Source organism: Vulpes vulpes, chromosome 14 (genome assembly GCF_048418805.1).
Source record: "Vulpes vulpes isolate BD-2025 chromosome 14, VulVul3, whole genome shotgun sequence".
In the NCBI taxonomy this organism is placed as follows: Eukaryota; Metazoa; Chordata; class Mammalia; order Carnivora; family Canidae; genus Vulpes; species Vulpes vulpes.
In genome coordinates, this window is record NC_132793.1 from 22,779,853 (window position 1) to 22,792,515 (window position 12,663).

General features: G+C 43.0%; 1 protein-coding gene across 1 annotated transcript in view; it reads right to left on the reverse strand.

Moving 5' to 3' along the window:
* Positions 1-4,760: 4,760 nt before the first annotated feature.
* CNBD2 (cyclic nucleotide binding domain containing 2) overlaps positions 4,761-12,663 on the reverse strand; it is a 66,228-nt gene continuing 58,325 nt past the window's right edge. The window contains exons 13-14 of the mRNA XM_072735975.1: positions 10,495-12,023; positions 4,761-5,191 (exon numbers count right to left, since the gene is read on the reverse strand). Coding sequence (XP_072592076.1) covers positions 11,705-12,023 — 319 coding nt within the window. The 3' untranslated portion in view covers positions 4,761-5,191; positions 10,495-11,704. The remainder of the gene's footprint in view (positions 5,192-10,494; positions 12,024-12,663) is intronic.

Below are 12,663 nucleotides of genomic sequence, written 5' to 3' on the forward strand. Positions count from 1 at the left end.
CTATGTATATAGTGGACACATTAAGTCCTTATTTAAAACATCTAGTCTGTCTAGATGTTTAGAAGTGCCCAACGTATGTTAAATGTAGAGGTAGTAAAATATCACTCTGTAAATATCTTTTTGCTAAAATTCATAGGAAATAATTCTTGGGAGTGGAATTGTTAAACCACCTCTGAGCAGTATATGCTATCATGTATATTCAGTGGTTTGGAGGAGGTGGAAGGGAAAGAATTGCAAAAGGTAATATGCTTGTGTGTTCATACTTGGACATTTTCAGACAAAACCATTTTTTTGTATGGTCTGTGCATTTTATTTTGCTGTGTATATAGTGTATATAATGGACAAATGAGTCCTAGTTTTGCAACATCTAGTCTCTAGATGTTAAAGAGGTTGCCAATGTATGACAAAGTAGTTAAATTAGCACATTCTGTACACATTGTGTTGAAATTCAAAGGAAAGCTTTTCTTCTGTAAATAACTTTTGGATATGAATTTGTTCAACCACCTTTAAGCATTACACATGTCTGTACTTGTCTACTGGATTAGTGGGGGAGAGAAGGAAGTGAGGGAGGGAATAGTTTAGGCCAAAATGGTGGTCATATTTAGAAGATACCTCAGATTATACCTGTTGCTAGGTGTGTGCAATTCTATTTAACAGTGCTATGTACATAGTGGACAAGTTAGTTCTTATGTGAAATATCTAGTCTTTCTAGATATTTAGAAATGCTTGATGTATTTAGAAGTAGAGTAACGCTTCTTGTAAATAGCTTTTAAAGACTGATGGGAAATATTATCTATGGAAATAGAATTGCTAAAACCACCTCTCTGAACAGTATACTTGTTCAGTGGTTTGAGGGAGGTGGGAGGGAAGAAATTGCAAAAAATTTTTTGCTAGTGTGTGCTAGGAAATTTCAGCTTATCCATTGCGCTATATGTTATGTGCATTCAACTCGACTGTATATATTGTATATATACTGGACAAATAGGTCCTAATTTTATAATATCTAGTCTCTAGATATTAAAGAGGTTGCCAATGTATGACAAAAGTAGAGTTAGTAAACTAACACATTTTGTACACTTTGTGTTAAAATTCATTGAAAGGCTGTCTTCTGAAAAGGACTTTGAGAGATAACATTGTAGTCACATCTCAGTGACATGTGCCTGTCTACTCACCCTCTGGGTTGGCAGTGGAGAGAAGTGAGAAATGAAGGGTTCTAGACTAGAATGTTCCTATGCAGAAGACACTTTCAGATATAACCCATTGTTACATGTGTGTAGTTTATTCAACACTACTATGTATATAGTGGACAAACTTAAGTCCTTATTTGAAACATCTAGCCTTTCTAGATGTTTAGAAGTGCACAAAGTATGTTAAAAGTAGAGGTAGTAAAATAACACGTCTTGTAGATAATCCTTTTGTTAAAATTCATATGAAATACTGTCTTTTGAAAATGGTATGATCAAAGTGATCAAACCACCTCTCAGAGCAGCACACATTATATATCTGTGCTGGTTCAGGGAGAAAGGAGAAGAAAGTGCAAAGGGCTTTACACCAGTATGTTTATAGTTAGGTGGGATTAACCATTGTCCTGTAGGTCTGCATTTTGTTGTACTTAGCTATGTATATAGTGTATATAAAGGACAAATGAGTCCTAATTTACAACATCTAGTCTTTCTAGATGTTAAAGAGGTTGCCAGTGTATGACAAAAGTAGTAAATACATTGTGTACACTTTGTGTTTAAATTCATAGGAAAGACTATTCTGAAAACTAGAAGTGAAATTGTTAAATCCCCTCTAAGCATTATAGATGCTTATACTTTTCACTAGGTTGATATAGATGAGAAGAGGAAGGGTTAGGCCAGAATGTTCTTTCAGTGCTACTATGTATGTAGTGGGCAAATTTTAAATACTTAACTTGAAACATCTAGTATTCTGGATGTTTGAAAGTGAACAACATGTTAGGAGTAGAGAGTTAAAGTAACAACACCCTTTAAGTATTGTTAATTTACAGGAATGGCTATTTTGGGAATGGAATTGTTAAACCTGATGTCTTGGAGAATATGCTGACTGTTCACTGGGGGACAGGGGCAGGGAAGAAGTGAGAAGAGAAGGGTTCTGTGCCCTTGAGTCTTTAGACTAAAATTCTGTTTAAAAGTAGAGGTAGTAAAATAATCCCTTTATAAATGCCCTTTTGTTAGTTTTTAGGAAGGACTGTTCTGGGAGTGTCTGTTAATCCACTTCTTAGAGCTAGATGTAGTCCTATACTTAGTCGTTAATATGGTGGAGGGAGCAGAGGAGGGGTGAAGGGAAGGGCTTTTTGCTAGTATCTCCACATCTAGAAGACAGTTTTAGGTTATAACCATAGGTCTATATGTATGTTTTTATGAAGTACCTGTGTTTGTTGTGGAGAAGGTTCGTTATTTTGCAACATCTAAGCTTTTTGGATGTCCTGAGGTGACAATGTATGATAAAATGTACAGCTAGTGAATTAACCAATTTAAATTTCTCTTTGTTATCATTGATAGGAAAGAAGCATCTTGGACATGAGATTGTTAAGCTGTCTCTGAGAAATGTCAGAACTTACTAGGTTGGCAGCAGAGGGGCAGAAGGAAGTATAGAGGGAGAGTTGTATGCTGATGTTTTCATATTTACATTTTAATGATAACGTGTATTAGTCTCTTTGGCTGTACTATAGGAATACATTAAGTGATTCAATGGAAACATACCTCTTTGCTAATTGAATATTATAGATTGGATGATGAATTCTTTTAGAAGCATTATATGTTGTGTACTCTGTTACTTTATGTCTCAGTTTTAATTGAACATTAAGGGAATGCAGTATTTTAATTGTAACTCTGCCAATATCTTTATCTAGAGGCCTGTTGCCATTTTTGTCTTTTATATTTTTGTCGCCAAGAAAGGCAGGATTACATTTTTTTTTTCCAGATGGAGTTGGTGTAGTGTATTCTTGGTTATCAAAATACTCATAGTTTGGGGACTTTGACATGATAAATATTCATGGTGTGTAAAAGCATGATACATAACCGTACGATCTTACTTAAAATGCTTACTTGTGTAGATAGATACACACACGGGACCTAGAAGTCAAACTGCAAACTGCTTGTGATTATGGATGACTTTGTTCTTTGCTTCTTGTATTTTTCAGTTTCCTTTTATGCACATATTAACTTTTAAAAAATAAATTTTTAAAAAACCTATATGGAGTCCCTCCACTGCTTGCAAAGCCAGCACTCTCCTGGCAGTACAGTGTCCACACCCTTCAGGTTGAGGCTCTGAGGTATCTGCCACCTTCCTCCATTGCTTAGACATTAGCCCACACCATGCCCAGTTGTCCTTCCAGGTAACCTCACACTTTGGTGATTCAGACTTAGCTCAAGCTATTCCTTCTGCCAACGGTGCCCTTTCCCCATTTTTTTCTTAGCAAAATCCTTCATTGCCCAATTCCACTTTTAACTTACATATAGTCTTGCTATGAGAACCTGACATCCTAGAATTAAGACGCCAGAACCAGAAGTTAAGCCCTTAACCTTGCAGCCCCCACTTGTGCCTCATATATGGAATCCACTTTACCATCATCATTACCCAAAAGTACACTGGATTTAATTCATGATGTCTGATGGTGGGGGCTTAGGAAATGACTGTTGAATACAAAGGGGACAAAACCTCAGCTTTTCAGATTAGCATGCCATCACTGCTAATAGGCACTCGAGTAGTAGGGGCTCTCCAGGCCATAGCTGACCAAACCAGAGGGTGCAGGTCAGATGTAGCACTACCCAACCCAATCCCAAATCAGGCACAGGAAACATTCTCTACATGGAATACCTGACGGATTCTTACAACTTTGAGGTGAGGTCTAAGAGGCCAGCCTCCTAATGTGGAAAGGAGCATTTCTAATGTTTCCCTAGGTGCTACTGGTATAAACCAAGTGGGCTTGGAACCAGGGAGGGCAGATAGAGGAGACGCTTCCCCTTGATTTCCCAACTCAGGATCAGGCCTGGATGCCACCTTCTGTTGATGTCCCTGCAAGATAGGTGTTAGATGCCTGAGATGGGCTTCTGGAAGACACCTGTGCACGTGGACTACTGTCCAAGTCTGCAGGCCCCAAATCACCAGAGCTGGAGCTGAAAAGGGAAGCTCTCCTCTACGATTTAACGTGGATTCACCTATAAAGGTTTCCAGAGGAGAAAGGTCCTAAAAACCTTAGAGAAGAGGTAGGTCTCAACCAGTCTTCAGCCTCCAGGGCAAAGCTATCCCTCAGTGGACAGAAGAGGGAATTGGAATCCAGAGGGGACAGGCCCTACTGGGACCACAGCTCATTGCTGGCAATATGTATTGCCAGGGAAAGAGAACTGGATCGGAGTCAAAGGCCTTCATTCTTATCTAAACTCTCTTAACTGAGGAACACTGGCCAGCTGATCCCATTTGGGCTTCCACTTCCTCATCGGTAAATGAGGGGTTTGCTCTGGCTGGCTGATGAGGTCTGCTGCTCCAGATCACATGCTGGGCCTTTCAAAGCCATAGACTTAATCAGCACCAGAGTCAGGGCCATTCTCCATTAAAAGGAACCAGGGGTCTTAAGAGAAATGGCTAATTCCAGGATTACATTAGAGGTAGTATAAGACCATTCTAGAATATCCTGTCACGGCAGAAAATAAGGAAGTGCTCTGAGAATGAGAAGACCATGGCAAAAGGATTGCATCAAAATATAGAATGATAATAACAGGTTCTAACACACTGAATAAAACAGGAAACCACAAGTTTAATACTAATATAAATAATTAATGAAAAGTATGATAAAGGGATATTTACATAGTTTCATATCTCTTCACAAAATCCCTCAATACAGAATATGACATAATCAACAGTGCAAAGGCAGTCTGTGGAATGGAGAACATATTTACAAATCATATATCCGAAAAGGAGTTAATATCTACAATATACCAAGAACACTGACAACAAAGAAAATCAGCCCAATTAAAAAATGAACAAAGAACTTGAATAGGCATTTTTCCAAAAATGATATACAGGGCAGCCAAGGTAGCTCAGTGGTTTAGCGCTGCCTTCGGCCCAGGGCCTGATCCTGGGGACCTGGAATCGAATCCCACGTCGGGCTCCCTGCATAGAGCCTGCTTCTCCCTCTGCCTGTGTCTCTGCCTCTCTCTCTGTGTTTCTGTGAATAAGTGAATGAAATCTTAAAAAAAAAGTTACAGTGAGTGGAATTAAAAAAAGATATACAAATGTCCAAAAAGCACATGAAAACTGTTCAACCTCATTAATCATTAGGGAGATGCAAATCAAAACCGCAGTGAAATACCACCTCACGCCCATGAGGATGGCTTGTAAGAAAAACCAGGATAACAAATGTTGACAATGATGGCAGAAATCGGCACTCTCGTGCACTGTTGGTAGGACTGTGCAATGGTGGCACTGCTGTGTAACACAGGATGACAGGTTCTAAGAAAATCAAAATGAACTACCACGTGATTCCAGCAATCCCATTCTGGATATATGTCCAAGAAAAAACAGAGCAAGTTCTCAAAGAGCTATCTGCGCCCCCGTGTTCATAGCAGGACTATTCACAAAAGCCAAGAGGTGAAAGCAACCAAAATCTCCATCAACAGATGAATAAGCAGCAAAATGTGGTATATACATGCATGCAATGGATAGTATTCAGCCTTAAAATGGAAGGAAATCTTATCACAACATGGATGAATCTTGACATGGTGCTAAGGGAAATAAATAAGGCAGTCACAAAAAGACAAATACTGTAAGATTCCACTTATATGAAGTTATCTAAAGTAGTCAAATTCAGAGACAGAAAGTAGAATGGTGGTTACGCGGGGTGGGGCGGCTGGTGGGAAGAAGAGTAGTTTAATGGGTACTGAAGGGGAAAGAAGAGTAGTTTAATGGGTATGGAGTTTCAAATTTGCAAGATGAAATAGCTCTGGGAGGAGCCTGGGTGGCTCAGTTGGTTAAGCATTTACCTTTGGCTTAGGTCATGATCTCAGGGTCTTGGGATTGAGCCCCACATCGGGCTCCCCACTCAGCAGGGAGTCTGCTTCTCCCTCTTCCTCTGCCCCTCCCCCTACTTCTTCTCTCTCTCTCTCTCTCAAATAAAATCTTCAAAAAAATAGTTCTGAAGGTCTCTTTCACAACAATGTAAATATACTTAAGGTGGCTCAGTGGTTGAGCATTTGCCCTTGACTCAGGTTGTAATCCTGGGGTCCTGGGATTGAGTTCCATGTTAGGTTCCCCATGGGGAGCCTGCTTCTCCCTGTACCTGTGTCTCTGCCTCTCTCTCTCTCTCTCTCTCTCTCACATGAATAAATAAAATCTGAAAATTAAAAAATAAAAATGGGTTAAGATGATAAATCTTATTTTTTTACCATGATATATATAATTTTTATTTATTTTTATTTTTAATCTATTTATTTATTTTTAAAGATTTTATTTATTTATTCATAGAGATACACAAAGAGAGAGAGAGAGAGAGGCAGAGACACAGGCAGAGGGAGAAGCAGGCTCCACGCAGGGAGCCTGATGTGGGACTCGATCCCAGGTCTCCAGGATCACACCCCAGGCTGCAGGCAGCGCCAAACCGCTGTGCCACCAGGGCTGCTCCATATATAATTTTTAAAATAAAAAGGCAGCAATATCAAGAGTGACTTTAAGTGGAGACACCATTTCAATCCAATAATCAAAGTTATCACCAGTAATGGGACAAATCTTGCGCCACCTGATAACACACAATGAGAAGAACACAGCATCAATTCTGTGTTTCCTGCCACCAAAGATGCATAACTTAAATCTAATCATGAGAAAACATCAAACCAACCCAAAATGAAAGACTAGAGTAAAGTAACATCTATACAATCTTCAAAAGTGTCAAGCAACCCATTTTCTTCTGATTTTTTCTTAGGGGTGGGGAGGCTTTAGAAGTTGATGAACAGGGACGCCTGGGTGGCTCAGTGGTTGAGCATCTGCCTTTGGCTCAGGGTATGATCCGGGGGTCCTGGGATGGAGTCCTGCATCAGCCTCCCCCATGGGGAATCTGCTTCTGCCTGTATCTCTGATGAATAAATAAAACTTAAAAAAAAAAAGTTGATGAACAGGTTTGGGGGGGTAGGGCACAAAACCAAATACATGGAGGGTCAGGGCCTAACCCCTACCTCCCACACACACAACCCAGGGTTAGGAGGAGGCTTGAAGAACACACACCAGACCCCTCAAATTTTACAAATGATAGCAGTGAAGCTCCAGAAAAGGAAGGGGCCTGGCTGGAAGTCACACAGCACATGTCTAGATGTGCCACTCTTCCACAGCTATGCCCATAGGGCTAAAGCCCACGCTCTCCAGCAGTCATGAAAAAACTGTTCTAGCATTGGTGCTGCTTCTCAGCCACCTAGAAACTACTCATCCCCATTGTCAATTCTGAACCAGAGGTTACAAATTCTGCAACTCAGCACCCTTGTGGTTAAGCCTCTAAAATCCCCAAATAGGGGATCCCTGGGTGACTCAGTGGTTTCGTGCCTGCCTTTGGCCCAGGGCGCGATCCTGGAGTCCCGGGATCGAGTCCCGCGTCGGGCTCCCAGCATGGAGCCTGCTTCTCCCTGTGTCTCTGCCTCTCTCTCTCTCTCTCTCCCTCTCTCTCTCTCTCTCTCTCTATGTCTATCATAAATAAATAAAAATAAATTTAAAGAAATAAAAAATAAAATCCCCAAATAGCAGAAAGTCCTCATGGTAAACTGGCCTCTGGTGCTACTATGGGAGTTGTCAAGTGACCCTTGTTATCCTTGAGACTGTCCATAACTGAAGGTAAGATTTTTTTCCCATGAGTTATATAAAAGGAATGGAGGATTTAAAGAATGCTTTTGCTTCCAACCTCAAGATGTGATCTTACACACTTCCTATAACAAACTCTGGCAATATCTCCTGTGTTTATTTTTCAAATGGGTTTTTTCATTTTCCCCAAACAGTGGAAGCTGTTAGTGCTGGGGCTATATTTTTGGCTCAAGTGGCCTGGGTGTGCCTCTCCCAAGTATGACTATGCTTTATTTACATATGGAGAATCATTCCAGAGGGCGATTATATTCTCAAACACAGTTCCAGGGTTGTGTGTACTGAATTTTGAAAACAGGTGGCTCATTTGGAATAGATGAGTAACGGTGGTGTAACAGAACACACGCTGTGATGCTGCCTGCCTAGGAGGGCACTGGGTGTGAGGAAAGCACATGCATTTCCCAGCACAACCACCTGGTAGCCGAGTGAGTTTGGACAAGGCCTTTGCTACTCAGGCTCCTCATCTGTCAAATGAGGATAATGCCAGGAAATGTTTTCAGGACAGGGAGAGCCTCTCTAGAGTGCCTCACACAATGCATGGCACACACTGGCTGCTCCATACCTGAACCTGGGCCCTTCCCTGGGGTGGTGGATCACTACGGGCTTTCTGAGCCTTGGACCTGTGCCCAGATAGGCAATAAGGAGCACCAAAAGCAGTTTACTGCTAACACTATGCCAAGGGGTGTCATATTTGCTCCCTCTAAACAAGAATCTGCCCCAAGTCACTCATGGTGGCCTTTAGTACTGAGCACGTACTATGTACCAGGGACTTCACAAGCATGACCCACGTAGAACTGGGGGCCCATTCTCTGCTTGGTTACTGAACTCAAAGAAACAGCAGTGCCACATAAAACCATAATTAAGAGCTATTCAAATGTTTACTTGGTTTCTTCAAGAAAATACCAAAGGAAAACATATGTAGAGAAAAGCTTTTTGAAAACCTCTTTATGTTTCTTGTTCTCAAATTCTTCTATCTGCTAAATGGTGGCTTCAGCAAAAGCTCTGCTCTTCCTCTGCAACCCTCAAGACTCCCAAAGCCCAGCCCCCACCATCTTCCCTCCCCACATGGTGCCCTTACTTCAGAGTTGTCCTGGTTTACTTCCTCACCTGCCAGTCGCCTAGCAAACATGTTCTACCTCCTGTTCTGGAAGTTTTTTCTCTCACTTCCCAGCAAGTGGGACCTAGGGGTCAGCATGAATAAAATCCTACATCTTGCCGTACATGTACCACCTCTTTTTTCTATCTTTCTTTCTTCTTTAACCTTTTTTCCAGTTCGTGTACTATCTCTTTTAATCCTCAACAGCCATTGGGTGGCAGAGCTGGGATCTTAACCCAAAGGTCATCAGACTCTGTCAGATGCTTAGCAAGATGTCTGTTACAGAATAAGCCCGCAATAATTTTCTCACCTGTCCTCTGGTCATGTCATGTCTGCTCAAGAATCTTCAAGGGCTCCTCATTGCCCAGAGTAGGGGTCAGAAAACAATGGCCAACAGGCCAAATCTGGCCTGCCACCTGTTTCCCTAAATAAAGTTTTATTAGAACAGTAAAGCTGCTTTCACCCAACAGAGTTGAATACTTGCAACAGAAACTATATGGCCTGAAAACACCTAAAATAGGGGGATCCCTGGGTGGCTCAGTGGTTCAGCGCTTGCCTTTGACCCAGGGCATGATCCTGGAGTCCCAGGATCGAGTCCCGCTTTGGGCTCCCTGCATGGAGCCTGCTTCTCCCTCTGCCTGTGTCTCTGTCTCTGCCTCTCTCTCTCTCTCTCTCTCTCTCATGAATAAATAAATAAAATCTTCATGAGAGAGAGAGAGAGAGAGGCAGAGACAGAGACACAGGCAGAGGGAGAAGCAGGCCCGATGTGGGACTCGATCCCTGGTCTCCAGGATCACGCCCTGGGCTGAAGGCGGCGCCAAACTGCTAAGCCACCCAGGCTGCCCAAATAAAATCTTAAAAAAAAAAAAAGACCTAAAATATGTATTATTTGATCCTTTATAGAGTTTGCTGACCCCTGGCCTAGAGAATAAGAAGAAACAGAGACTGCCTCTCGTCCTCCTTTGGATCTGCTATGAAGCAATTATAAACAAAAGTAAATAAATTTCAAATGAGTGAACAAGATGTCCATACCATCATCTTGGAGCCACAGCCCTACATGCAGAGATTCCTAAATATAGTCAGATGCCCCAATTTACCTGGTCCCCAAACAGTGCCACCTCATCCGTGTAGGTCACAGACAGCCCGTTCAGATCTGCTGCAGACATCTCAGACTCCTCAGCCATCAGGAGCCATGAGAGAAGTCAGAGATGATTAAGCCCACTACTTTGCTACTCGTTTACTTCCACATCCTCTTTCTTTGCTGCACAACGTAAAAAGTTTTCTTTTAAATTCAACAGACTTGGTGACTCAGTCAGTTAAGCGGCTGATCCTTGGTTTCAGCTCAGGTCATGGTCTCAGGGTCCCGGGATCGAGGCCTGAGTCGGACTCCAGGCTCAGCCAGGGAGTCTGCTTGTGGATTCTCCTTCTCCCACTGCTCCTCCCCCTGCTTGCGCTCACTCTCTCAAATAAATATTAAAAAAAATAATAAACTCAACAAACAAAATTATAATACTGAATATGCTTTCCACTATACTCACCTCTCCTGAAGACCATCGATCTTGTCCAATTTGCTCACTTTGCCACTGGGAAAACAGGTGCAGGAACAGGACTCCAGGGGCTCAAGGGGGTCCAACAGCATAGAAACAGAGCCAGACTCTCCAGAGCTCCTGATGCCCAGCTCAGAGCTCCGGTGTTCCTCCTAACCTGCTCCTTGTAGGGTAGGTGAATGTGTGGGTCAGGAGTGATGGGTAGAGGACGGCTCCTGTCTTTCCTGGCAGCCCCAGGCCAGGCTCATGTGGTGTTGTGGCCTCTACCAGGCCCCCCTGGTGTTCCCAAACCTAAACTATGAAATTTCCTAAAGGAGAGAGGTGATTTGGCCCAGTGCTACCAGAGTCGGCCCAGGACACTAACAGGCAGCCATAGATTTGGGAGAGCCCTCGGTAAGTCCAACCCACCATCTCCTTATCTCTGGCCTGCCTCCTCTCTCTCAGGCTGCTGGCTCCCCATCCTTGCCACCAGGATACCTGCTCCTGTCACACTGCCCATCAGTCTCTCTAGTTCCTTATGCCTCCCCCAACCCCCTCCCACCCATCAGGCCTTCTCCAGTCTCTGGCAACGCCCTGCCAGAGGGGCTTGATGAGCCCTGGCAAACCAGCAGCCTGTAGGCCCAACACAGCCCACGTAGATGTTTTGTTTGCCTAACACATTATTTCAAAAACAATTTGAATTAGTTGCTTACATTTAAAAACCAGTAGGAATCATCTAAAATATTGGATTTCTTAGTTCCCTTGAAAAATCTAAGACTGGCAGTACCAGGCCTGCATTATTTCCTGGCATGGCATCAATTGAGGATACAGAGCAGCTGTTCCATCTGGATGGCGAATGTGTGTACCAGTCCTCACCGTTGCCTGTTGCCTGCCCAGTCCTCCTGATGCACTCTTTTAGATGACCAGCGTGGCCTCTGGGAGGCATTTGAGTTTGTAACCCCAGTCTTGCTCACTTTGATCAGAGCCCCTCCATATCTTCCACCCATCTCACCAGATAAGACCCTCCCACCCTGGGACACCCCCAGCCTCCTGACTGTCCACTCATTCAGCCCCACAAGTATCAAGGGAGAGAGTGTCCCAGCTGCTGTCCCCAAACATCTCTCCAGACCCACAGGCCCCAGGAGCCCTGACTCCAAGCCCCACAACTCCCATGGTGTTCACTCAGGAAATAGGGTAACCAACCCAACATCTTTTATTGGGTCTAAATAAGGACCCCTGCATTCTTATACTGAGGCAGGAGTTCTTGAATTTTGTACCGGGGTGCTGTGATGGCTTGGACAATCCTTAAAGGGGGGAGGTACTTCTGGGGTGCCATGAAAATGGGATAACAAGGTTTAGTCTTCTTGTTGAAGCTACACAAATCCAGCATCAGAGACTTGGAGCTGTTGATCTCTTTCTTCTTGGGCCTGACTGGGATGAATGGTGGACGCTGGCGAGGCTTCACCAGCAGCCGCACTAGGTCTTTCCGAAAGATATTCCAGGTATTCTCCTGAAGGAACTTCTGGCACATAGCTTCATCACTAAAGGTGAGGCACAGATGCTGAGTTTCCCACACCAGCTCCTCTTGTCCCCCTGCCCCTCCAGACTCTCCTCCTGCCACTCTTCTAATTCCTAAACACAGTGTGCTCCGTCCCAGCTGTGTGCCTCTTCCCAGACCCTTCTCTCTGCCTTTCCACACTTTCTTCCCCTAGAACTGTGCTGCCCCATCTGGTGGCCATGAGCCACGTGTGGCTACTGAGTCCCTGATGTGGGCCAGTCTGAATTAGAGATGTGCTGTGAGTCCAAAAATATGTACCTCAAAGACTTAGAGGTACAGAATACAGATCTCAAAGACTTAGAACAAAAACAAATGTAGAGATACTCATTAATAATGTTCATAAGTTGGTTACATGTTGAAATGACAGTATTTGAGATGCACTGAATTCAGTAAAATATATTTTAAAGATTAATTTCATCCATTTGTTTTTACTTCTTATAATGTGGCTACTAAAAAGTTAAATTATGTAGGTAACCATTTATCCATCAAGGAAACATAAGGCAAACCCACAATGAGACACCACTTATGCCCACTAGAATGGCTATGGTTAAAAAGACAGATAAAAATGTGTTATGAGGTGGATATTAAAACAGGGGTTCTGGGGGATCCCTGGGTGGCTCAGT